This window comes from Choristoneura fumiferana, chromosome 23 (genome assembly GCF_025370935.1).
Source record: "Choristoneura fumiferana chromosome 23, NRCan_CFum_1, whole genome shotgun sequence".
NCBI classification, from domain to species: Eukaryota; Metazoa; Arthropoda; class Insecta; order Lepidoptera; family Tortricidae; genus Choristoneura; species Choristoneura fumiferana.
In genome coordinates this window covers 15,080,094-15,107,567 of record NC_133494.1, presented here as the reverse complement: position 1 = coordinate 15,107,567, position 27,474 = coordinate 15,080,094, and the positions used below count along the sequence as shown (strand labels likewise).

The 27,474-nt window shown below is 38.6% G+C and overlaps 4 protein-coding genes across 7 annotated transcripts in view; 2 read left to right on the top strand and 2 right to left on the bottom strand.

Moving 5' to 3' along the window:
• Positions 1-5,250: 5,250 nt before the first annotated feature.
• LOC141440892 (protease inhibitor 2-like) lies at positions 5,251-7,813 on the top strand. Of its 3 annotated transcripts, XM_074105480.1 has the most exons (3): positions 5,419-5,660; positions 6,294-6,543; positions 7,556-7,643. In XM_074105480.1, the coding sequence occupies exons 1-2, from the start codon at positions 5,645-5,647 to the stop codon at positions 6,521-6,523; spliced, it is 246 nt and encodes an 81-aa protein (XP_073961581.1). In that variant the 5' UTR covers positions 5,419-5,644; the 3' UTR covers positions 6,524-6,543; positions 7,556-7,643. The 3 variants fall into 3 exon arrangements, with proteins under 3 accessions (XP_073961582.1, XP_073961581.1, XP_073961580.1); XM_074105481.1 differs by lacking the exon at positions 6,294-6,543 and having other exon boundaries at positions 5,251-5,660; positions 7,556-7,813; XM_074105479.1 differs by lacking the exon at positions 5,419-5,660 and having other exon boundaries at positions 6,424-6,543; positions 7,556-7,813.
• Positions 7,814-9,593: 1,780 nt separating this feature from the next.
• On the bottom strand, positions 9,594-11,423 carry LOC141440742 (mitochondrial coenzyme A diphosphatase NUDT8-like). Its single transcript, XM_074105287.1, has one exon. It carries the CDS (start codon positions 10,908-10,910, stop codon positions 10,257-10,259), a length of 654 nt encoding a protein of 217 aa, XP_073961388.1. The 5' UTR covers positions 10,911-11,423; the 3' UTR covers positions 9,594-10,256.
• Positions 11,424-11,489: 66 nt separating this feature from the next.
• LOC141441310 (mitochondrial coenzyme A diphosphatase NUDT8-like) lies at positions 11,490-12,260 on the top strand. The gene has a single exon (XM_074106001.1). The coding sequence runs from the start codon at positions 11,534-11,536 to the stop codon at positions 12,131-12,133; it is 600 nt and encodes a 199-aa protein (XP_073962102.1). The 5' UTR covers positions 11,490-11,533; the 3' UTR covers positions 12,134-12,260.
• A 1,091-nt stretch (positions 12,261-13,351) lies between these two features.
• The window catches only part of Clic (chloride intracellular channel protein 5), a 40,683-nt gene continuing 26,560 nt past the window's right edge, over positions 13,352-27,474 (bottom strand). The window contains exons 2-8 of one of the 2 annotated variants that reach the window (XM_074105998.1): positions 21,969-22,070; positions 20,859-21,023; positions 20,422-20,561; positions 20,032-20,134; positions 19,409-19,519; positions 17,420-17,476; positions 13,352-15,193 (exon numbers count right to left, since the gene is read on the bottom strand). In XM_074105998.1, the coding sequence (XP_073962099.1) occupies positions 15,104-15,193; positions 17,420-17,476; positions 19,409-19,519; positions 20,032-20,134; positions 20,422-20,561; positions 20,859-21,023; positions 21,969-22,070 (768 nt within the window). In that variant the 3' untranslated portion in view covers positions 13,352-15,103. The remainder of the gene's footprint in view (positions 15,194-17,419; positions 17,477-19,408; positions 19,520-20,031; positions 20,135-20,421; positions 20,562-20,858; positions 21,024-21,968; positions 22,071-27,474) is intronic. The other variant, XM_074105999.1, reaches the window with a different exon arrangement.

Below are 27,474 nucleotides of genomic sequence, written 5' to 3'. Positions count from 1 at the left end.
TATTCCTAAATAGGTAATTTGCTTAGCGATTTTACTAGGTAGGTTAGGTTAGGTTAGGTTACGTGTATTTACGTAACCTAACCTAACCTTTACTTACGTGTATTTTTTTTTTCAGATAAAGCAGGTAGACAAAAAATATATTAGATGATATCTTGTAAACAACTCATTTCATGTGTTCCGAACACAAAAATAAATGCAATATTTAATGGGTCTACTCGTGACAACCGAAACGTCAAGATAAATAATATAAGGTACCTCCTACGAATAAATATTCTCGAATAAATATTTATTCGTAGGGTACCTCGTGTAGGTATTTAGCGTGATATAAATCCCGCTTATGGTTTAATTATGAGTGAAAATCACGAAAGTTTAGAACATTCTGTGGGAGTTGAAAATTCGTGTGAATCACAACCTGCATACATTATTATTCGTACGTGTAATTACCGTGTGATCGCTTATAATTATAAAGGACAGTATCTATAATTATTATTTCGAACCCTCTCTGTTTAGTGTGACATAGTACATAGTGTACCTACTTCGTGCCAGAGTAGTTTGTGGCATTAATTGATTTCACAAGACTGAAGTTCACAAATTAATTGACTACCATTTGAGTACCTACATTGAGTACATTGGATACAATACAATATAGACATCATCCATAAAGCTACATATATCTAACTACGCAACGAGGATTCGAAACCAAAAATACGTGTGCGAAATGGTTAGTCCGACTTATTATGTTTGCTACCTCAGAACTCCGTCATTCATGAACCGATTTGATTTTTTTTTTGCGTTCGTCTAGTTTTCAATTAGGTAGGTACCATAAGCACCAAATCAAGATCTAATGATTGGATCTTAAGGAAATCGGGGGAAATCTTCAAATGTTGTAGGGACACCTATAGTAAATTGGATATATTTAGTAGTAACTCGTGCATTTGCTCTTGAAAATCATCATTTGGTGAAGTGGAACTGATGATGAAGACCACAGTTGACCATCGGAGTTAATACTCAATAACAAGTATTTCACGGGTTGAATTTTAATTACTTTTACTCAGTTGCTAAGCAATTTATGCTCCTCGTAATGTATATGGTAAAACGGTGGTGAAGCACCAGGACTCCTCAATAATGAACGTCTCTGCATCGGAAAAAGCAATCTTTCGTAAAAGGTGACGAGCAGTTGATATTAAACTATTGTATCTCAGATTATTTACACTAAAAAGCGCGAAAAAAAATATAACAGTAAAATGGAACCGACTACAAAAAACCATGAAAATAATTTTCTACCAGTCTGAAGTCGGTCGGTGCCTCAGCACGAGCCAGCAGGAGTGATTAAAGCCCAATATAAAGTGCGTAGGTGAGGTAGATGTCTATAGGTCCACTCCTGCTGGCTCGTGCTGAGGCACCGACCGACTTCAGACTGGTAGAAAATTATTTTCATGGTTTTTTGTAGTCGGTTCAATTTTTTGTTACAAAATGTTTTCTTAAACATACATGTAAAAAAAATAAGCTGGGCAGTGGGGTACTCCTTTTAGTCTTCCTTGAAATAAGTAGGTACTTAATTAAATAAATACTCAAAAGCGTCCATTTGTTAAAACGGAACCGCAAGGGGTCAAACATCTTCCACTGTCCCTTTCATTCATTCATGACTGACGTCACTGAATGAGTAAACGTAAATAATGGCAATATCAGGAATCACGCCGGCATTGACAGCAAGTAAACATTGACAAGACCAACACACGCTGTTTACTTCGCGGAATCAGTTATTAACGTAACTTTCAAGTATAATAATCACTGTTTTTATTTGTGACTGCAACCAATGACGATAAATTGTTGACCTACTTTTTCTTGGACTCTTTGAATGATATTGCGTTTGCGTAACCACTCTTGCACTTAACACTAAGTCCTATTTAAAGTAGTATGAAATAAAAAAGGGCGGATTCTGTTGGTTAACAATACACATGTCGCACAGACATAGCATTAAAATGTTATTTATTTATTTATTTATTAATGCTGTAAATTTTCACAATTTTTGTAGTGCACGATTAGTAACGGAGACACATGATAAAATAACGTAAGTAGTCAAATAGAGATGTAACTCTGTACTAGTACAAGTACGATAAAAAGAGGGCCTACTCCGAAATTCGAAGTTTGTATCGTATCGTCCCTCTCACTCTCGTATTTAATAGTATAAGCGTCAGAGAGACGGAACGACACGAACTCCGATTTTCGAATTGACAACTGCTGCAACTGCCTAGGGGTCCCGTGTGCGTGTGCGTATACATATTCATACCACAGAGTACATTCATACTCATACTCAAAGCACAAAAGACATTAAGACATCGATAACCGGCCCTGGCTGTAGATTGGGCGGCATGAGGACAGAGATACATACAGGCGAATCAAATATAAGCATGTTAAAAATGATAAAAACTCAGTTACAATAACAAGTTTCAAGCTATCGATAAGTTAGGTGGGAAACACATAATAGCAGTAATCAGCGCATCATCCGTCGGTTGGCGCACGACACCTCGACAGGAAACCAGTTACTTGTTTAATTGTCGCGCTGAAAAAAAAAAACATTTTCCCGCGCCATTTGCGTGTTTTACAGACATTTGAAATACCCTTGAAAAAAGTATATAACTACCGTTCTATAATCCGGTGGATGTGGATGCATTCGGCGAGTTGGCGTTCTAAGAGGGAGCTCTTTGTTCGCAGTGGACGTCTGCCGGCTGATGTGATGATGAAGATGATAAAATACTAATCCTACTTCCTTATTAATGATATACCTAAATGCGAAAGTAACGATGTACCCCATAACGCTTAAACGGCTGAACTGATTTAACTGGTTGAAATTTGCTATGGAGATAGTTTGAGATCCTGAAAAGGACATAGCATACCATGCAATTTTCCGAGATAAAAAGTAGGTATGCTGCATACCTACCTTTTTATCTCGGAAAATTGCATAATTACCGGTATAGTGACTTAAAATTGTGAGCAGCTAAAGATTCCCAGTTTTCTAGAGTTCTAGTTCTAGGCTATTAGTTTTTTCCTTTTTAGTTTTTACCTATTTAAAAAGTGATATATATTAGAAACTAGCTTTTGCCCGCGGCTTCGCCCGCGTGGAATTTGTGCATTTTTCCGGCATAAAAAGTAGCCTATGTCACTCTGGCCCATAAACTATGCCAGAAATCACGTCGATCCGTCGCTCCGTTTCGACGTAAAGACGGACAAACATCATTCATACAAACACACACACTTTCGCGTTTATAATACTAGTATGGATTATTAGTATGGATGGGCCAATTAGCTTTCATTTGATACCAATATTGTTACAAGTAAAAAAAACCCTTATTTCCATTTTTTTCTTCGTGAACGCCATTTTGAAATAATAGATACCTACCCTATGTCACTTCGACAGTTTTGATGAATCTACGAGTAGGTAATGATACCTACCTCATATGTTTAAAACCATCCTGCCGTTTAGGCTACAGAAATGACATAGGTACAAACATACGCTCGAAAAACATACTCGCTTTCGGGCAGTCGGGTAAAAAGGTCGAAAATTAACCGTTATGTGCTTGTAGGTACTCAAAATTATAACATTAGTATAGGTATACATTAGCAGGTGGTAGGACCTTGTGCAAGGTCCGACTGGATTACTACCACCATCTTGCTCGCTAATCCTGCCGTGAAGCAGCAGTGCTTGCACTGTTGTATTTCGGCGTGGAGAGTAAGACAGCTGGTGAAATTACTGGCACTCGAGGTATACCTCTATAGGTTGGCAACGCATCTGCAATACCCCTGGTGTTGCAGATGTTTATGGGCGGTGGTGATCTCTTACCATCAGGAGACCCACTTGCTCGTTTGCCATCCAGTCGAATATAAAAAAGTATATAAATAATATTAAAATTAAATAACTAAGATCTATAAGGAAGTTTTCTTTGTTGAATGTTCAACATAACTTGAAGTGTTAATTGTTGGAGGAAGGAACATGTAAAGAACACTTAGCTTCATATATTTACAAAGGCAGAGGATACAATAACAAATAACCTATTGCAAGTGTTGTTGGCTGCAGAACCAGTTTAACTGGTATATAGCAGATAAAGTCGGTACTTACAATATATTCTTGTACTAGGTACATATATTAGTACAATAAAAGTGGGTTAATATTTGCTTTATAAACTCGTTTAAGGTTCCGAGTCACATAGGCTAAGAAAGAAGTAAACCATTGGGGAGGAATCTAGACACGAGGTAGCTAAGCGACACAGTAGCGAGTCAAATTTCAAAGATAAAACCGGCCAAGAGCGTGTCAGACACGCCCAAAATAGGGTTCCGTAGCCATGACGAAAAAATTAAGTTAGTAATGTTTTTTTAGGATTTCGTATTTTATACGGAATCTTCCAAGTTTAGATATATTTTATACCTTAGGCTGCTATTTACTCATAAACTACTAATAATTCTCAAGCAAACTTAGCCGTTATAGTTTTCCTTGAAAGTTTGATATACTTACTACCATCCTGAATTTTTTCAAGTTTATTCCACCTACCGGTTAAGATTTTAGAGGCGGGGGGAAGCTCGATTTTAATGAAAATTTGCTCTTTAAAGTTGAATATTTCGCAAACATGTCACTGAATCGAAAAATCGTCTTGTGTGTGATCTTTGAAAGACCTATCCAACGATACCCCACACTATAGGGTTGGATGAGAAAAAAAAACATCACTAACACTAAAAATAATACAAGTCCACGAATGCTAATTTTCAAGCAGCACTTTTTTTAAGTTTTTTTTTACATTTTTAGATTTTTCAATTTGACGTGTACGATTTTGGGGGGAGCATGTCCCCCGTGTCGTAAGTAAATTCCGCGTAGACAAATACGCGGTCGTACATTAACCGCACTCTATCTTTGTACCTACGTAGGCAGCTATACAGTACGTGGGTCAAAATTATTTGCGTTGCATTGTTTCTGACCACTATTGATTATTGATGTCTACTAAGAAATGTGGAGCCGATGTTTGTTTTTTTTTCGGGTTAACTAATATTTAACTAGAAAAAAAAAATACCACTAGGTTCCATAAAAAAAAAAACTCCGTACCATTTTTTCAGGGACAAAAGCAAGACAATGAAAAGAATTTTGACCCACCTAGCTATTATTACTGTAGGTATATTGTAGCTTCCACTATCTATTTTAATTTTTAAAGTTACATTTTGTCTGTCCCCGACTGAATGCTCCTCTCATCCACTCAAAGGTTGACTGGTAGAGATCCCTTAAAGGGATAAGTTTGCCTTTGTACATATATTTCATTGTTTGTCATCTGTGTTTGTTTACTTATTTTGTACAATAAAGAGTTTACATTACATACATACATATTACCTACTATATAATCAGGAGCGTACCCCATACTACACGACCCACTCTATAAAATTAATTCAACCTAGCTATTGACTTGCACGGAACGTATCGTAAGCAGCGAGCCAAGCGTGCAAAAACAATGCGCACACTTTAAATTAACTCCTATCTTTAACGGAAGACGCTCGATACAACGCTGTTAAGATTAATAAAGACCTCATTTCGGAGGTGATAAGTGTAAGGGTATAAAGGCGGTGAAGGCTGAAGAGTGAAAGCAATCGAAGACACTAGGGAACGATGAAGTTGCTATTGGGTAAGTACAAACTACGCTGCTAACGTGCGTAATTTATTCAGCTGTAGTGTTTACGGTTAATCTTTGATAGACACAAAGTTTTGTTATTAGTTTCTGTCTGTTGTGTTATTATGAAATTTAGTTAGTCAAGTTATTTAGATATACTAAGGCAACTATTCCTAGCTCATTGCTCTCTAAACGTGTAGTGTATTATAAATTGTCACGAATCGATCGAGGCGACCCTATAACTTCTTCACCGGCACCGCCACAAGACAAAGAAGTGACGTGCTCTAAGCTGTACGCCACAAAAAAACCAGCGACAAATCAATTTGATTTTTAATTCCGTTGCAGAAGGATTAATTTCAAGTTGAATGTTGGTCATTTATAGATGACAGTGGCGTGTGAGGCATTCCATTGGCTGTCGCGATTGGATGACTCTGGCGGTGAAGAGGTTAATTACATAATAGGTACCGACAACTATACTATACGTTAAACATTTTCTAAGGCAGTCGGGTTTTTTTTTGTTTCATACTTCTTAGCTGCCCAGCCGTATAGGCTATAGAGAGGACCAAAGAAATAAATTGAAAAACAAGCAGCCTAAACTGGGAATCGCGCAAGTTTTACCCAAACCTAACACCTGAATTCCTCCTACAGTGCTATCACTATCACTGTTGGCATTAGCATCAGCGTACCAGGAGACGCCGTGGTTATCCTCGTGCCCCTGCGGCCGCATCTACGTCCCTCTGTGCGGGTCCGACGGGCTGACGTACAACAACCGGTGCGAATTCGACTGCCGGGCCAGTCAGCTGAGGAAGATCCTCGGAGTAGATAATAATATCTTCGTGAAGAAAACCGGACGGTGCGAAGACGATGTCGTTTTATAGCTCCACGACTTTATTAATAGGTAGGTCTTCCAACGATTTTTTATTGCAACTACGAAAATACAAACTGAAAGATGGATGCACAGAAGAAAAAAAAGAGACCAGCGCTGGGAATCGAACCCAGGTCCTCAGCATTCCGTGCTGCGTGCCATACCCCTACACCACCACTGGACAGGAGTCTAGACACAAATTTCTCCCATGCACCACACCACACATTTCAGCCTGTCTTTTTCTTTCTTAGCCACACTAGCGACATCTATGTTTTAGCTCTCATCGAGAATCATCAACATTCCTTCGGAACTAACCAAACCAAAAACCAATCATAATTTGATTGCTTAATAGCGACATCTCTTGTCCGGGTGAGCGGTTAGTTCCGAAGGAGTGTTGATGTTTCTCGATGAGAGCTAAAACGAAGATGTCGCTAGTGTCGCTGCTTAAGTGGCTGTGAAAAAAAAGCAGGCTGAAATGTGTGGTGCAAGGGAGAAATTCCAAAAAACCAACGAGTAACAAATTTGGAGTTGAAATATAAAATACAAAAGACTCCAAAAACCAGTCATACTATTACCTACTCAAATGGTTATCAGGCACAAAACAAAAGTTGTCGACGTGTAGCATAAAAAAACAGACGTCTATATTAAATATACTAAAAGTAGGTCGCGGTCGACAAGCCCAGCGTGGGACGTCCACCAACAAGATGGACGGATGACGTATAGTGCGGCGGTTGGATTTGTGCGTGTTCTTAGTGTGGAGGAGCTGCACGAACACACATTTGTTGCATAGACTTAGCTATCGTAGTCGTGGGTGAGCAAAGTAATTGTTTATACCTAGTACATTGAAATGGACCTCCATAAAGTAACGCCTGATTCAATAATATTTCACACTCGCATCACAACCGAAATTATGAGAACCGAGTTCTTACGACGCCTTTGGTAACCCTCTCCTTCGGTTTGGTTTCGGTTGTGCTAATGCACAAGCTTTGTCTCAATTTCGCACCAACTCAAATAGTGTAAAATAAAACTCGGTCTACTTTTCCAGTAACCTTCTGTTTACTGCAACTGTCGACCCAGCTCCCCCAATGGGCGGGCTTCGCCGAGAAGGACTGTGTCTGCACCTCGGAGTACCAGCCCGTCTGCGCGTCCGACCTTCGCCGCTACCGCAACATATGCACTTACAACTGCAGGCTGGATTATTTGAGGAAGAATCATATGATGATGATAGAGAGAGTTAGTTGTAAGACTCTGCCGCCGGCGGCTCCTACGCCGTGAAATTATAAATATACACTTCAAAAACTGTTTTAACTTGTTTTATTTTTAGAGATGGGCCGAATGTGGTTTGAACCGAATACGAACTTCGGCGAAACATTCGGTAAAAATAAAAAAAATCGGCCGAATTTCGGTTGAAATAACCTGCCTCTAGTAAATTTTAACTACGAGTAGGTAGATAGATAAGAAGAGATTGTAAGCACCTTTTTCCTTCCTTTTTACTCCTATATCCTTTTTGGGATAAGCTCGCCTTTGCTCTCTTTTATGTTTATTTGTTTGCATTTATTTTTATTTTATTTTTATGTGCTATAAAGAGTTTACATACAAATACATACATACATACCTTTTAATAATTATAAATATTTAATGTTTCTCAATATTTAGTTTCTGAAAATTGTGAACCAGAATCTTTTTTTAAAATTCAATTTATGAATTGTAATCAAGATGTTTATTAAAAGATTAGGTAGGTACTAAGTTTATTTAATATTTGTTGCATATTTGACTGATAGGATAGACATGGTTTTTATTAATTTCAGGCGAAATAACTTGGTACAAGTTGGTACTTTACTTTAACTGGCTATATCTTCATATTTTTTTGTTTAATTGTCAAAAGAAGATACCCAATATTTTTATGTCCAATATTTTATGATAATTTAACGCAAAGCCGCAGCGAAACCGCGTTCCAGAGTGGAAGACTCAGTCAATTTCACAATGATTTCTTTGGCGAATATAGTGAACTAGCCCAATTGTTATTGTCTGCCCAAAACCCGTTCATCGCCACTCTCTCTCATTCCCTTCACGGAAAAGATAGTTGGTCATAGTAAATTTCAAATGCATAAGACCCACATTTTCTAAGTTAAACTCGCACTTCACTTGGCATTTGCATGTTCAGTTTATGCTAAATATTGACATATATTATCTATTTCTCAAAAAGTTGTCCATTTTTCAATTTTTCAGTTGTCCACTTACCTACTTAAAAAAAAAACCTGGCTATTTCACCACAAAAAATAAGTAATATTGTTTTAATATACAAAACCTTGTGGTAAAAGTGATAAAAAGTCGGATGGTCTTAGTTGTTGGATCCAATAGAAAGTTTTGATGTAGTAGTTACAAAATTACGATTTTTTCCACACAAGATTTTGTGACGTTTTCCTGACGTCAAGAAATTGTGGATGTTTTATGTAGTTTATATTTTATGATCTCGTCCTTAGGGTTAATAATTTCTTGACAAAACTGATTTTTTGATAATTTCATGACAGGACAACTTTTTGAGAAATACTCATCTGGCACTCTCACTAAATAATACTATCTTTTGCTTGCCTTGCATAGATATTATGGCACATACATCAAGTAGATTGCTGTTTTACATTGTCACACTAACTAGGGTAATAAACTAATAAATACACATCAAACTGCCTGAAAATATTTTATTTGTACAAAAATTTGCATTACATGCTTCATATAGTCACAGTTTATTATCACTAATTGTAAACCCATTACAGTCCATAGTACATTCTATAATACCATTGGTACCCCCTTAGAATTGGTGCCTAAGGCACATACATTATTAACTAGAGAAGAACTTTCAATTTCAATACTGTTTTAAAATTGTTTCTTTCTTAGAAATAAATACACACTAAAACAATGCTGGCATTTGTATTTGCCCACCAACATAGATCAGCCACCATGTTTTAGTAGCTAAAAGCACAAAACAGATAGGTACAGAAATCAATCTACATACAAAGTGCGCTCGAGCAACACGCACATAGACAGTGTTCATGGACACAATATCTCGGACCATCTGCTTGTGCAATAATGGAGAATGCAAATTTATTACACTTTTAAACAGGGCTTGTTAACATTACCAAATTCACATTATAAGTAACGTTATGTAATGGTAAAATCGTAAAAATACCTTGTACCGGTATTAAATTATAACTTGAAATAAATGTTGTGTTGTGATTGTTATTAAATTGTTACTTGATAAGTTAACATTATGGTAACATTACCCAATTAACGTTACTTGATAATGGTAAATTTTCTTTACATAGTAGCTAATAGTAGGGATTGTTAACATTACCCAATTCACATTATTATAACGTAAAAAAAGTAACATAACTTCAATCGGTAATTTATGTTTTTAGTCTTTCCGTGACAATGAGACTTGAACTTCAAATATTTTAGTTATTTTATTATTAATTTATATTTCCATTCTTCCCGTTTCATTCTCAACAATAAATCCAACAACTAGACACGATACGAGTGCCACTACCACAATAGTTTTTTGTGCATAGGCCATAGTTGACAACCCTAGAGCGACCACCAAGCGTAGGTATGAAAAGTGAAGTACATATATGAGATTGACTTCGGTACCTATTTGTTTTGTGCTAAAAGGCCCAGTCCCACCTCAGATTTAAAATCTAAGGCTGTCGAATACAAATTTAACTAAATATTTTTAAGCTGGTGTCACTAAACTAAAGTTTAGCCGGCATCAACTCATCCATTTCAAACTTTTTTCTTAAAAAGTCATCCTTGAATTCACTGTCAGGCAGAAAACAATTTAAAAACAAATTTGTTATAGCACCAGTTATTCCCCATATTTTGTGTTTCTCATGAATGAATACTGGCAGAGCTGCCCCCATGTATTCCCAGTGGGCATGGTTTCTCGTGTCACAAAATGACTTCATTGGCACTAAAAATATTTCGTCCACTTCATGAGGATTTTTCTGTAATTCATTAATATCAAAATTTCTAATTACTCCCACAACTGGGGTGATAGGAAGATTATTTCTACCCTGTACCTGTGGCATGGGGCTCCAAACATCTACATTGTCGCGGGGAACTCCAACCTCCTCCTCAGTTTCCCGCAAAGCTGTCTCAATGTGGGTTTCATTTGGCTCCGTCATTCCTCCCGGAAAAGACACCTGTCCACTGTGACTTTTTAACTTCGAAGACCTGAGAGTGTAGAGTAGACATACTTCTCCGTCGTGAACGCACAACGGCACCAACACTGCTGCAGTCTTCGTAGCTTTTTCATCTTCATTAACCAATGTCGGAAGTTCCTTGAATTTCGATATACAGCGTTGACGAGCGACGTTCGCGAGCAACATTTGAGGAGACAAAGCCATTTCGACTGACGTGAATACTTTGAACACTACCTTTAATTAGCATCATTACACTAAAACATCGTCATTTTTAGATGGTCCAAAGTACACATATATGCCGCTTAGCAACTAAGATTGAACATTATATTAATTTTAATAACAGTGCAACTATTTTGCAAACGCGCTAGATAAGCAAATGTCAGAAAACTGTCATATTGACATTGACATGTTGTTCTTTACGCGAAGCTACTAGAGTTTTGTATTTTCACGCGTAAGGATATGATGTAATTTTGCTCAAGAAAACTCGAATATCCCAATTTTTTTTGCCCGTTTCAGCTGTCGTTTGTCAAAATAAATGTCACTTGCTACTGCACTGTCATCAACAACATACAACCCGACTGATTGTTTCGTAAATAAGAAAACCTTTTACCGAACTTTGGACTCTAAATTAGTCAAGATAGGGATTTAAAATAATAGTAACGTGTAACATGTCTAAGGCTGCTTTCGCTCTCGAGAATTTATTTTCACAAGCGTCTCGAGAACTGCACTGTCATGACTGAATGTTAAAGAAACTCTAAATGTCCGTGTACATGTCTACTGCTTTCGCTCTCGAGAATTTATTTTCACAAGCGTCTCGAGAACGATGCATGACGAATTTAAAGAAAATGCCACTACCCCAACGGCGCGGTAAAGTACCTTCGGCAACAGCGGCTGTGTTGATACCTTTCTGTGACGTGAACGACACCGCTTCACTGCTTTACACCGTACGGTCGGGGAATTTGAGGAGTCACAGCGGACAGATCTCGTTTCCTGGAGGGAAGACTGACAACAACGAGTCTTCGCTGCAGACGGCGCTGCGGGAGACCCATGAGGAGATAGGGCTGACGCCGATGCGAGTAGACGTGTGGGGGCAGGGACCTGCCGTGCCCGGCCGAGACAACAGCATCATGATCACTCCTGTGGTCGGAGCCATATCCCTACTAAAGCCAGAAGACCTAAACGTCAACACTAAAGAGGTAGCGGAAGTCTTCACTGTCCCTTTAGAAACCTTATGTGATAAAAACAATCAGTACTACACACAGTTCAGCAACGGCTACATCCTGCCTGTGTTTGTGGCAGCTGATAAAAAAATATGGGGCCTAACAGCTTTCTTGACCCATGCATTCCTTAGTTCGTTGCTTTCTAAAGATATTTATAGAAATGAGTGGATGAAACGGAAAATCGTAATTGAAAATAGTCAAGGCTGAAGATTTTGGTCTTTTTAACTGAAATTATTGTGAAAAATGTTTGAGGAATATTTATGACTATTTTGAAATGACTTTGTAAATAATGTATTGAAATGTTTATTAAAGTACAAAGCTACTACATATCACATGGCATTGCGTTACAATTGGAAGGCTTACACAGCAACCTGAAATAACCGACAACTGTTGGCACCTCAATTAACCCTCATCATTGAAATCTTACTCAAGCAAAGTCAATATTGCCATACAGAATATACAGATCTAGTGAATATTGTGTTACCATCATATTTTGTCAGAAAAGTTTGTATTTTTCTTGCTTTCTCAATTTTGTTCAATTAGTTGAGAAAGCAAGATAAATACGAACTTTTGGGTTATTCCCACCTGTTACCACCAATTAGATATCAGTGGCAACAGGTGGGATTTTTTTTTCCGACCTACCTGTTACCACTGGTAACTAATGGGAATAAAAATCCATCTGTTACCACTAAACTCATTGGTGGTAACAACTGGGATTTTTTATTCCCAGTAGTTACCATCAATTTATTTAGTGGGTATGAAATGGGAAAAAAATCAAATTAGTTACCGCCACATTCATTATAATTTTCAGCAGTTTATTGACAACATATTAAAAAAGGTTTTATTCTATTCAATATTTTATCTTCGAATATTTTTCCTGTGTTACCATTAAAGTAATTGGTGGTATCTACTGGAAAAAAAATCCCAGTAGTTACCAATGAGTACTTTAGGGGTAAAAGATGGAAAAAAAATCCCAGCTGTTACCACCAATTTTTACCAGTGGTAAACCCAAACTTTTCTGACAAAATACAATGGAAAAACATTATTCACTTCATCTGCACCATCAACTTACATATTTTGTATACTTTTTTTATGCAACTTTTACTGTATAATGCAATCTGCACTCTTAGCATTGGATTTTACTTTTTTTTGTCACATATCTTTTCTTCTTTAGCACTAAACATGAAGTTAAACAAGTTTAGAAAAACTTTATTAATATTAAGTTAACTATATGACCTGATAAAAACTGGCAAAAACTTGTCAAATATTTCTTGTTGTTGTATACATTATAAATTGAGCAAGGCACATAAATTGGCTACTAACAAGCTTTTATAAATAGGTTTTATATCTAGACATATACTGGAATTAAAATGAATTTACTAAAAAAGCAGGAAAAGAAAAGGCAAATAAAAGAAAACACAAATGAAAAAAATAATATTTATCCAGATTTATTCCTTAACACTTAATTATAATCTAGAATTAATATTTTATACATTGTCCAATTGACATTGTTGATCGCGTCTCACCCTTGAGTTGTTTGTGTACTATATTTATATGTATTGAATACTCTGCATCATATATTTTTTCCACACTCAGTTTCAACAAAAAAAACAATAATAGAAAAAATATATATGCAAAACACAATATTCAGTGAGAATTCAAAAACATCTACTATTTTAAACAGGTGGTCAACGTAAAGCCTCGCTTTTTAACAACCTATTTCTGCTCTGCTTACAAAACAGCTTTATTTCCCTCTGAACCAGAAATGATTCGGAAAACAGTATTAAATAATGTACCTTTTAAAGGGTGACATATACTAGGCAAGAGCACTCACAAGTTGTTTGATACAGGAAACTTGTTATTAATACAGGCATAGGCTTGGCGAGGGCAGTTGTGGGTCTGTCTAACCTAAACACTACACTAGGGGAGTCCAAAAAAGAACGAACAAAATACTGTAAACCAATCCTACATAAATTATGAATATAATACAAAAATATGTCAGAATGCCTATTCGTTGTGTTTGAACATTAAGAATTTTACAAACTATTAACAACTGAAGCAATAAATGTGGAAGGAAGCAGCTGCGTCTGCCAAGTCACTCCCCACCTATTATTTACTTTTAAGCCACTAAACAGTCAAATTGAATAACATTCAGCACCTTTGCCGAATTTAATTCAACCAATTTAGATTGATTCACAAATATACTGGACATTCTCAACGCTACGTTAAACCAAGTACTAATGGCCACAATTATTTTTAAACGTCAAACGGATCACCGTTTCTCATAAATGCCGTCGACGGCAGTAACAATCATCCGCTACACCAAACGAGACGTATTCCCGCAACACATATCCGAAACTTTCGATTGCACCATCATAAAAGTCAATGTCATACATTTCAATTACTACCAACATAGCAACACTAAAACAAAATTAAAAATGCTCTTTCCCAATTTGTAAATAAACGTATTTCTTCCTGTGAGCGTAGGCGGGCAAATTTGAACCGAGGTGCGGGTAGTCAATTACTTACGAAAAATGAAATAAATTATTTGAATGTTGGCAGCTCCACCCGCATACTCGGTTCATCCTGGTGTCCGAGTAGGACGCGATATGTTGAAGTGGGCGGTGACGTTTCTAGAACCAGCGAATCGGGTTGCGGCAATGTAAAACAAAACGAGAGACCTTATTGTCTAACGCACTTGGAATCACAATCGTTTTCACCATTTCTTTTTGTCACATGGTTTAAGACGAGGGTAGAAAGAGAGATGCGATGGCGAGCGTTAAACAAATGACAATACGGCTTTAGGTCTGGCAACCCTAAAGACTCGACAAGTGGAAGCTCGTCAATTATGTGAATTTGACCTCATTCATTTTATTAAAAGCTAAAATAACATGGCTATGTTTTTTTTTTCAAAACCTCCACTGATCAGTGGAAAGCTGAGGCTATCTTTTCCATTTTTAACTTAATCCGCGTTGTTGATTAAGGTTTTTTATCTCCCGCATTCAAAATAAAATCACGGTGTTGCCAGTAAAATAAAACCATTAAACGGCATAAAGGGTTGCCAGCTCGATTGTTTTAAATTGCCGCCGTCCGCTGTTAACACTAGAGTCTTCCGCCAGCCGTGTCTACGCGACTCTTACTAGTAACGGTGGATATGGGTTGGCGCGCCGGCAGCGGCTATTGCTCGCGCCCCGGGCTCACGTCCACTGGGATCGAGGTCGTGAACGTCGGCGTTTCCAGTTCTTCGTGCTTCTTCATTTTCAGTGCCTGGAAATGGTAATCGTGTTATTTGGTTGATCAAGTAAAGCAGATTTAAAGGTTTATTTTATAGACAGTTTCGAGATAGAATAGACTTTTTTGCTGGTTTAGAAGCCCGTCGTCTAAATTGTGGTGCACCATCAATGAGCCCCCAAAACATATTCAGGTCTTGCGCCTGCAAAGCGTGGACGACTGAAAACAGGGCCCATAAAATAATTTTCAGAATATCCGACACTTGAAAATATGTATATCTAAAGTATTTGATTAACAGCAGTTTATTGGTGGCCTTGGAATGTGCAATATCAAGATAAATAGATATCAAGACCGTACTTTATCTTATCTCATAGAAAAGATAAATTTCTAGCACTTGCAACCTTCACCAGAATAAAAATAATTGGTTTGTGCGATGTTATAATTCGCAACATTTTTTACTATATCGTCGTTACTTAAAAAAAAGTCGAATTTCAAAATCATACTGAGATGATCGATTTTGAGATAGAAGTGCTAATAACTACCTGAACAACAGTTGAAAAAAATCTAATTGTAATGTATTTTCAAATTGTCGAATGCTTAACACAAATGTTGGAATAAATAAAACAGAAATTGATACAATTGGAAAAAACATTTTTTCTAATAATATCTAATCTATATTAAAGGGTTAACGCAAAAATACAAACAAAACCACAAATAATACAAATATGACATGATGGTTAAGGACTTTATGTAGCTATCTACTATGTGAATATTATTTAACCCCAATGTGTTGAAATTATGACTAATTATGTTGAGCAAATAATTATGACTAAAACACAAAAATTAGATCGTTACATGATATCTTGATAGATAGAGGGTAGCGAAAATGCCACAAAAAATGTTTGCCCGATTTTAAAACTTGAATATTATTATATATATCAAAAATAGTGAAGTACCTAAGAGCAACTACGAAAATTTAAGTTCGTATAGTATATTGTCGTCCCTCTCCCACACTCCTGTTAAACTATTAGCGTGAGTGCACTAGACAGCTTTTATTCTGTCAAATAATACTCGTAGAAGAGGGTAGAAAGAAATGTTGAATGCGAGCGCTCAGACATTAGGCAATACGGAATACCTCTATCACAGCATTAGTTCGTTGTTATATTTTCGATTTTAGTTCCATTACAGACGAACTGCAACATAACAGCAACTGTCGACTGTCCATACATTTCAATCCAAGACGTGTTTTTTTGGCTTAAGACACTTGAATTCACAATCGATTTCACCACTTCATTCTGTCACACGGTATAAATGAGGGTAGAAAGAGATGGTGAATGCGATCGCGAACGTACAATAAAGACAATACAGCCTTTTGGCTTGGCTCAGGGCGGATTGTCAATTTTTCCAATTTTTTTTGCCAGTTGTCAATGCGCAGTTACGTTGTACTAGGAATGCAGTTCGTCTGCAACGGCCCTTAAAAGGATTGTGAAGTGAAACCGAAAACTAGTCTTTCATACAAAACTCCAGAACATTAAATGATTTTGAACAATTTTGGACATATCGAAAATACAAACTGAGACATGGATGCACAGAAAAACCAGAAAAAGAGACCAGCACTGGGAATCGAACCCAGGTCCTCAGCAATCCGTGCTGCGCGCTATAACCCCTACACCACTGCTGGACAGGAATCTAGACACGAATTTTCAGCGCCATGTCTCAGTTTGTATTTTCGATATGGTTTCACGGGATACCCGTAAAAGTAACAAATTTGGAGTTGTAATAAAAAATACAAAAAGACTCCAAAAAAAAAACAATGATAATTTTGGACATGTTGTGAATCAGAAGCACGTGATGACGGAAAATGTTAACTGCCAAAATATAAAAAAATTGGTCAAAATCGGCTAACGTTTAGAGCTGTTTTGCACTAGAACGATCCGAATCCAATCCCAACCCGTGGAAATATGGCCCTGCCTGAGTAGTCATAGAACTATTAAATATTTGTATGATTCCGTTATCCGATTTCTCTCCGATCTAGTGAGTACACAACCATATAAATGGTTGTACGACTACTCCGGATCGTATTTTCACGATTTCAGATCGGATTCGGATCGGATGTATTGCGAAACCGCTCTTATGGAGTAAAAACCATTATCGCCGTCTATATGAGAAACACTACACAATCTTTTTAAAGTGTGACTTGTTAAGCGGTTTTTTTTTTTAATGAGGCGTGTGATGGTAATGGCTGACAACACTGAGCCTCACCGCGGGCGCGGCGCGTTGCCGCGGCAGCGTGGGCGACAGCAGGCCGGCGGTGGACCGCTGCACCAACACAATCCAGTAAGCGACGGTACACGCACCAGTGGCGGGCTAAGCGGGGCCCCTAGGTCGCTACCGTAACCCTAAACTATAGCCTACGAGAGCGACGTGTCGCAAAAATACCCAATCATTACAATTTGTTCTTCAAAGAACTGAAACAATTACTTTGCTCACCCGCGACCTACCCTTCATAGGGCAAGAGCCATATGATCGTAATCCATCCACGTCTGATTCCATATATTAATTTGTTGTTCATCATCATACGCTATCTGATCTGCGAAGGCCCTGCTCGATTTATTATTAGTTATTCACTTTTTTCCCGTTATAGGGTAAATCGTCAACCCCACCTTTCAATAACTGACCACCTTATGCCAGAATTTATTTTAGAGTAAGGTGGCTTGTTATTGAAGGGTGGCCAGTAACTGTCACCTTATACTAAAAATGAACTCTTAGGGGCTGTTTCACAATCCATTGATTAGTGTTAACTGATGGTTAAATGTGATGCCGTCTCTATTCGTTTTGTTCGAATAGACGGAGACGGCATCACATTTAACCGTCAGTTAAGACTAATCAATGGATGGTGAAACAGCCCCTTATAGGATTATAGGTGACTAGAATTCATTTTCAGTGTAAGATGGCAAGTTATAAAAAGGTGGCCCGTAATTGACGATTTACCCTATTCGAAACAATTTTAGGAGACAAAGAAACGTGATGCAATAAACAAATGAATGTAATCAATTTTGAATAAAAAAACTAACGAATGCAAATCCATACCAGCCAGCATTACTTTTGTATGTATTTATGACTAAGGAGACTTATCAACCGCCTCTCTTAGGTAAATAGTAAGACCGTTTTGAGCCCCATAAGAGTTTAGCCTACCACTGGTGTACACTACATATTAGATCCGATCCCAGAACACAACCGTATCACCGGACAGTTTGAAGATGTTGGAGAAAGAGCAAGAATGATTTTATTTTAAACAATAAGACCGGGATAGCTAGCACAGTCGCCGTTTTCTCGGCTGTCGTTACACATGATTTTCTCGAACATAGTTCTAAAGAAGATAGCGACAAAATGAGTTGTGGCGACTTGTGCTTGCCATGTGGACGGAAATACCTGTTTATCAGGTCCCAACTTATCTAAAACTATTATTGAATAAGGGTAGAATCCTTGCCGTTGGTGACTATCAAGCAGTATCCATAATGTAAGACCCTGATTCATGCTCTCATGCAATTGGCTATAAGGACACAAATTCTCAGGTCGTACATTTCGGGTAGATATTAACCGCACCCAGTTGGTCTGGGAAATTCGGCAAATGGAAAAGTCAGGGAATTTTTTAGAGCATTTGCAGAGGGCATCCTGTACGCTCTGCGTGCACTGTGATTAAACGCGAGCGGTTTTTGCGCACCGTCTCTTTCTCTAGGGCGATTCCGTCATAAACAATGTTCAATATCGATTTTTAAATCACAATATCTGGTCGTTTTTGATGCTAATAGAAAAATTAAGAACTAAAATTACAAACAAAACTACTCTTTTTTAATTTGTAGTTATTAGAAATGATAAAATTTTAATGCATTAAAAGGTGAATAATTCTTATACTGAGTTTTTAAATTTTTGTATTAAGGACTCGATATAGTTTAATTAAACTATAAACATTTATAGATGTAGTGAAGCTTTTACATAGGCCAAGTAAAAATCAATCTTATGTCAATGTCATAAAGAATTTGACTTGGATTTTTTTTTGTCACTTTAACGTTACTTTGCTCACCCTCACTCAACCTTAATAGATAAAGGAATCGTCTTAAGCGGTCGTCTGAATAGAAACAGCGCGCTTAAACCGCTCGTGTTTAATCACAGTGCGTGCTAATCTTCTGCTGTCGTATACAGGGTGTGCGTTATGTCGTGTGTGTGTGTGTGTGTGTGTGTGCGTGTTACCTGCTGCAGCTTGTAATGGTTGATGATGTCCTGGTCGGCGGGGCAGCTCTGCGTGAAGGCGTCCAGCTGGTACATGTGGTGCATGTAGCGCCACAGAGACACCAGGCTCGTCTGCAACGCGACAGTACCACATCACAACATCATCGCAAATCGGCTTGTGTCTGTTTTTTTACCGACCGGACATTTTGGCATGTTCGCAGGACAGGGGGGCTACTAAGAAATTCGAAAATCGAAGTTCGTATCGTACCGTCCCTCTCACTCTCGTATTAAATAATATAAGCGTCAGAGGGACGGCAAGATACGAAGTTCGAATTTTGTACTCCGTAGTATAGGGCCTGGAACTTATTCGACTAACTCTGCTATCGTACGGACAGGCGGAGGGTCAGTCACTAGCGGTTTACCGCAAAAAAAATACATAATATAATCGTCTCGAGAACACATTGGGAAATTTCGCCCTGTATGTCACAGCACGTCATAGTGCATATGGCACGTATCACGCAATGATTGGTCGACCCAGATTATTTTTCCTGGTCTATTCAATGTCTTAAACCAGTTTGAACAGGTTTTAAACTAGTATAAATTGGTCATAAACTAGTATGAACTGGTTACAAGCTGGTACTGACCGGTATCTCGAAGTCGACGAAGTACTTGCCGGCGACGCGGATGTGCTGCAGCCGCGGCATCAGCTCGCAGTCGAAGCAGCACATCGTGTCTCCCGTCAGGAACCTGTCAGAGGAGCGACACTTGTTATAAGAGACCGCGATCATTTCCAAGTACAGAGTTAGGCTGCTGAAAGAACCTTGCTAATATTCTAGGAATACCTATACTCGCAACTCGCAACAGAAAACTACCTTAAAGGATAGATGTCATATGAAATAAGCTTAGGGAGTTCTTATTAAGTATGCGATATACCTGTGTAAAGAGTTGCCGATAAGTTATGGAAAAATTGTTACCCCTACATTGTTCACCCCCAAAATGAATAAATATAGCTTTGATTTAGTTTGTGCCCTAACCTCGTGCCTCTGCGCTCCAACAGCGCGTCGATGCGTGCCAGGTGCGCGCGCAGCGAGGCCGACTTCTGTTCGTCTTTGCGCACCAACACCAGTTTCAGCTTCGAATACAGGTTCTCGATCAGCGACGCCACCTCTTTGTCCTGAAACAGAAGTCGTTACGTCATTCTGTGTGCACCCCAACTGCTAAGCACTACGCAGTCTAAATTCTAAATTCTGGCACTTGCCGGCCGCCTTAATGTCATTTTGCATGGTAATTATTCTGCAGAGTGAAAATTTTATCAAATGAAAATGTGCGTACTAAAACTATTCCATATTACCCATACCATACCCATATTGGAATAAAAAAGGTTGCTAAAATTTGTTAGGATAATGAAATTTTGTCATAATAATCTCGGCGAGATACTCTACCTACACTACACCTATCCGCCTACACTTACCTGTACAAATAGATTGTGTCCACCGGGCACGGACTTCATGATGTGCCGTTCTATCTTCTCATTCTCGAGGATGGCGAGCCCGTTGTCGATGAGGATGGGCGGGTGCGTCGCCTCGAAGTTTGTGCGAAAGTCGGGCGGCGGCTTCTGCATGTCCACCGTTGTCACCTGGAACACCATGCTTATATCTATAGCTTACAGCAGCGGTTAACTGTTCTTTTTTGGCAAATCCCTATACCATGCTCCCGAGTAGGTTACCGTTGTGGGCACGATGGGCATGCCCACAACCCAAATAGTAACGACACACTTTCAAGAGTCGTTTATTAGTCATGATTGTTCATGAGCGAGTTTGTACTCCGACTCGCACTTGTCAGATTTTTGGGTGGCTGTGACTTGGATCCGCGCCTGAACGCATTGTGGTATTGGCATCACAGCATGGTCCGGTGACTACTGACTTTTACTCATTGGTGTGGGTTGGATCGATCGATTCCTTTACGTATTTAAGAACCTGCCAGGATGAACCGGTACTAGATTAAAAGTCTGGTTCAATAGGTAGACCGTGAAGGGTAGGTCGCTTCCTGAGGAACTGGTAACCCCAAACGCAAAACCCATCTTCTTTCCGTAAATGGCAAACGGAAACAATGCGTCATTGATCCTTCTCGTTGAGAGAAACAGGCAGTTGCCGAACTGAATGAAGGCGGTTTATCCTCCTAACGCCCTAGTCAAATTTTTGATTTATGAAAATCAAACTTTATGTCAAATTACAATAAGTCCTTTATAAAGGACTCTGGGCGTTAGGAGGTTATAAAAGATAGTATCTGATTATGAGATGCTAAGGCGATCCGATATGGACGCCCTCAAAGCTAAACCGCCTGGAGCCATCTTTTATCAAAAAGTTGAAGGTATCATTACATGCTTCTACCACTTGCGCACGTTGTCGAATAAAATTTACTATTGCAGCCATTTAAGAATACATACTTGTTCATTAGTTTAGCAGTCGCTGTAACCGCAAGTAGCCAGAAGAGCTATAGGTATTGCGTGAAATTAAATAACTTAAGGGTTGGACTTTGGATGTTTTTTTTATTGTTTATGTGCTAAAAAATATAAACATACCTTTAAGCTTATGGTTTTTAGCTCAGCGAGGAGGTACAGGTCCATGAAGTATTCCTGGCAGAAGAGGCACGCGCCCTTCCGCCGCCCGTCGATCGTCGACGCCTGAAATAAAAAAAGAAACTTTTAAACTAAAACTTTATTAATAACCAGATAAAAATGTTTCAAGCATCTTCTACCGTATTATGTAATTAAATATATCTTTAGCAATCTGACCCACATTCTTAGAATAATCCAAATATAATTAAATTCACCCGCAACTCTTAATTTTCAATCAAAACTAGTTTATGGACATAAATTAAAACATTACCAAGCATTTAGGAGGTCAAGCGCAAAATAAATTCTAATGATTATAATATTTTGCTGTAACACTCATTAGCAATGTTAATTAAAAGTTAGCAAAATTGTACACAAGAATAATCTGCAGCCTCCGCGTAAACGTTCTGTCCATATATAAAGAGAACGGAATTTATGGCAACATAACCGGTTCTTTATTTAGGTAATTAAATACAAAGCACTGTGATTACCTCGTAAATCTAGGAAACGTCTTCTGTTTATGCATTAACGGCGACTAAATCTAGGTAGCTAAACACGAAATATTCGTAACTTTGCGACATCAGGGATTCTAGAGACGTCTTAATAATTTGTCTCATACTCATAGTCATGAACGGTGCAATGCAGCACAGACAACAATGGAAATCAGAAACACTAAATAACAAAAATTGGTTTAAGCAGAAACTATATAACTGAACCATTGGCACAAAGACATAGGCAGGTAATAAATAAAATGAAGCTCCAATAAGATCCATCATAATTCATAAATGCTCACAACACCAATATACTCTGAATGGGAAACCAACGGGCCTGTCACTGTTCACCAACGAAGACAAGGTGAAAACCTTAGCTGAATGAATATTCATTAGTGCTATTGTCGCGTAGAGCCGACTGTGACGGATCGTCGGTGTGTTTATACAACTCTTGCTGTTCAGCAAGGACATGTTATTATCATTATGGCATTATATCCCCATCTCGCAAGTCACGTGTTTTATAAGACGAGGAAGGCAAACGAGCTATTGCTCAATATCCACATTTGCATTGGGATATTTCCCCCAAATCTATATTTTCCTGCTGTACAATTTAGACAAATGAAACGTAGTACCCGAAAAACTACTACCTTCTTTTTTGAGATTGGTCTTCAATACTCCTAACTTCTTGTTTAGCTCAACGTTATAGTTTCATCTCTGTGATCATTTCAACATTGTTGTCTTCATCCATGCATGGCAAGTAAACTAATTGTAATTTTAAAATACTATTTACCACCATACTAAGTTGTGAAGGCATTGCAGCATCCGACATTCTAACACTACACAGAAATAATCTTTGTTGTTCACACCAGTCGTGACCTTAAATGTCTTAAATATTGCAGCAACTTAACCAAAACGTCGAATTTTGAACTCATGTCTATTGTTCGGTGCACTCGGTCCAAATGTTGCAACCAGCGGTCGCATGTTTGAAAGCTCTTTGTGAACGGTCATGACTCATTGCTAGTCAGTATTCGAGGTCGAAGAGCTTTCCATGTCTATCAATTATTAAACTTTCACAAGTACACGAGTTAGTTAACGGCTAAACGGTTAAATGACGAATGGAGAAGGCTGCGCAATTGAAATTATGATCTGTTGTTCGATGACAGGCCATTTTGTTGAGATCTTAAACAAGAATGAAGTACCAATTGATGCAGCCATACGTCCTGTTTCCTGTATCTGTTACCGTATTTTAATATCGCGTCCCGTAATGAGGCTAGTATTTACAACATGGAAGTTGGCGCCCCCCTAGAAGTGCATTCCGGGGAAGAACATTAAGCAGTACTCTAGCAAGCTATATACGTAAGGTTAGATCACATTGTAGACCTAGCTTCTCTAGCAAATCTTACTGCACTGCTTAACTATTTGGAAGAAACAGAGGGGTTACTACGAAATTCGAATCCCATCCCTCTCACTCTCATATTGAATAATATAAGCGTCAGCGGGACGGCAAGATACGAAGTTCGAATTTTGCACTCCGTAGTGCAGGGCCAGACTCAACTCATAAAACAACGCAACACGCAAGGTTTAGGAGTGTTTTATCAATCCAACTGTGGTTTCTATGTCCCCTCCATAAACAGACACGTGAAACGATATATTTACGTGACAGACAGTGGATTGCAAAATGCAGCAAGCAAATAAGAGTTTCCATTTGATAATCGTTTTCCGATCCAACGGTTCTCAATGGCATCGTCACGGGCAGTCGGAAATGGAGCGTAAACAATACCTTTCCGTGCACCAAGACGAATGACATGTCCGGTCGCATGATAAACATAGAACAGTGTGACATGTAATGATATACCGCCTGTAACAGAAGACAGTATTTGCATGCGATATTAGATAGTAGAGGGTGACCAAGCCTTCGAGACATACGTGCACCTGTCTCTCCAAGCCTTCATATAGCAGAGGTGTAGCGTGAAAAACTTCGTTAGATAACCCAGAGGAAAAAGACACCTGCACTGCTGGCACCCAGGCATGTGAGAGAAGGATGAGTTAGGTATATCTTCGGAAGGAACTCAGGCTAGTTAATGTACACTTACATATGCACACTGCGCGTGTAAGTCAACTGCAAAAATATGTATCTATTCGAACCACTCAAAAATATGTTACCACGGCCTTATTACGTCGGAATAAGAGTCAGTTCAGTGGCAGGTACATATTTTTGAAGTTAGATAAGTCCATATTTTTGCACTCGCTTGTACGTACATTGGGAGCGCCAAACTACTCTTCGCTAGTCATACCGTAATTTTTGTCCGAATCATCGTTTGTCATAATTTTTTTCCCACTGAAACCTTAGTCTTCTGAAATTTTTAAATGGTCATCCTATGGCAAACTATAGGTTAGGTTAGTTTTGTTTTATAACAATTCTGAACAATCATTGGATTCAGAGAAAAAAGAGTTATGACAAACGATCGTTCTGACAAACATTACATTCGGACTTCCAATAAGTATGCGAGCCGATATGGACCCAAAGTACATCACTTTTGTCACGTAAACGGTTATGGAGTATGGCAAGCAAAAGTAGTGGTAGCTATGGAAGTGGCAGTGGTGAGAATAGAGTTGTTACGGTGCCACGCCACTGCTTCATAATTTTCATAAATGTCTTAAGTGTTATAATATATTAAGCTGGACGTGTTAGCACTAGTTAGCAGTTTGAGTTAGCAGTCAGTGATGGATCGCGTGTTCTAGATTAAAACTAATGATTAAATCTTAATGAACAGTTTTGTTTTGTGACAGGCAAGTGAACAAACGAATTTAAAGTTTTAACCCTTTTCCAGTCCAGGCATAGTGCATTATAATTAAACAATCGACCTTGCTAAATTTGCAATATGGTAGGTACAAATTCACTTGATTAAATTAATCCGTCTTATGTAAACAATATAATACTTAATTGGCGGGGGCCTGGAAAAGGGTTAAGGTAAGGGACGAACCTACGTTGTTGTGGTTGTGAGCCGCAGATGGTTTTTGCGACTTAGCATGACAGATAGGGCTGATAACGTTAAAGCTGCGTGGTGGTCAAGTGTCAGCCATGCGAGAGGTTCCGGTTAGATATCCTGCACGCTAAAGAATACTCGCTTCGATCATATCATATAGCATCCTCGTATCAAATCGTATTCGTATCCCATGTATGTTAACATATTATTGTGTATAATAATATTAATAATCATAGCATATATAGCAAGTAAAGTCGCTTTCCATTCCAAGTCTGTCTGGCTGCATGTCCACTAACTCCTCTTAAACCACGCAATGGATTTTGATCAAATTTTCACCATCAGTTAGATATTTTTTTACGGAAGCTTTAATGTACGGTCAAGGACTTTATTTCATGAGCCACCATGGAACCACTTCACAGTAAATCGTAATGACTTTTCCTGACAGACCATACATAATTATAACTAGCGACGCATCTTTGTTGAGATGAGGGTTGAGATTGAAAAAAAAAGCATTGCATTTTGTGAAATTCACACAGGTGATTGAATTGAGAATGAAATCACAAGGTCCAAATGTGGATCCATTAAAAGTTTGATAGTCCATCCATAGTAAAAGAGCATGGTGTCTCCAGCTCACGCCGGGCAAGAAACTAGGTGACGCGATGGTGCGTATCACAACAGAGTTGGTCGTGTGTCTTGTCTGTACTAGGCAAGGGGCTGCAGCCATATGCATTAATATCTGCTACAGCGGAGCGGGAAAAAATATCCGACACGTCCTACCGGCCCCAAAAATAGAGTCGTATCAGATATTTATGCACACTTTGTTGTGTCAAATATTGGTGCTGGTGACTGTAGCACTGGATTCAATCTCGCCAGTAACTTAGCTATAACTGTAAAGCCAGACCGGAAACCTGGATAAAAAACAGATCCTGAGAGAAAGGCTGGGGAAATCAATGACCCCACAGCTATTCGAATTAAGGATATTCAAGAAAGCTATCGTAAGTGAGAGCCTAATTACGCATGTTTTCCAATCATAATGCAGCAAATTGATTTGAGGGCGAGGTATCCGAAAACATGCATTTTAAGCAAAGGCGTCGGAGACTTATTTGCAAAGAAAAGTAGAATGAGCCAGTTGACTACCAGCAGTACCAGCTACTACAAGTTGTCTCCATATACGTCCCAATGCTGGGCACATGCCTCCTCTCAGAATGAAAGGGCTTGGGCCGCAGTTCCCACGCAGGCCCAGCGCGAAGTGGGAGCTTTAACACACCATTGAATTGCTTGTCTCTTGAATGAACATACGAGTACATAACTCCATGTGTTCTACGTGTGACATTTAAATTCCTAAAGTAGTATTATTTTGCAAAAAATAAACGACACTTGTTTACACTAACGACAAACCGGTTTACAATAAGGTGGCCATATCGATGTCAGTGTCACACTGTTAAAACCAATAAGAATAAAACTTAACTCCGTCATCAACAACGTCAATACCTACTAGCTCGAAGTCGGTGACTCAGCACGAGCCAGCAGGAGTGGAACAATAGTCGTCGTCTACCACACCTACATACTATGGGTTTCAATTTCAATCCCAACGTACATCTCACAACGATTCCATTAAGCCCAAACACGGCTTAGTTACGTTGTTTTATAACAAAGTTCCGTTGCCTACCTTCCGGCTTCAGCATCAGATCAGTTCGAACGTAACTTAAAGCTTCTTCTTAGTCGCTTATCTAGGTATATTGATCATGATCGTTTATAGGCGAGCGAGCATTACTTAGCTTTGACGAGTTCCATTGGTCATGTACGGTCTTCTTCATCAGTTCCAGTTTACCAAATGATACTTTCTGAATGTAAATGTTTATCTTAATTATAAAACTGCCAAAATCGCCAAAGGTGTGCCTATAAAATTTGAGATTTGCCCTCGATTTCCCTAGGATCCCATCATCAGATCTTGACTTGGTGACAATGGGACCACCTCAAAAGAGTACTCTTTCG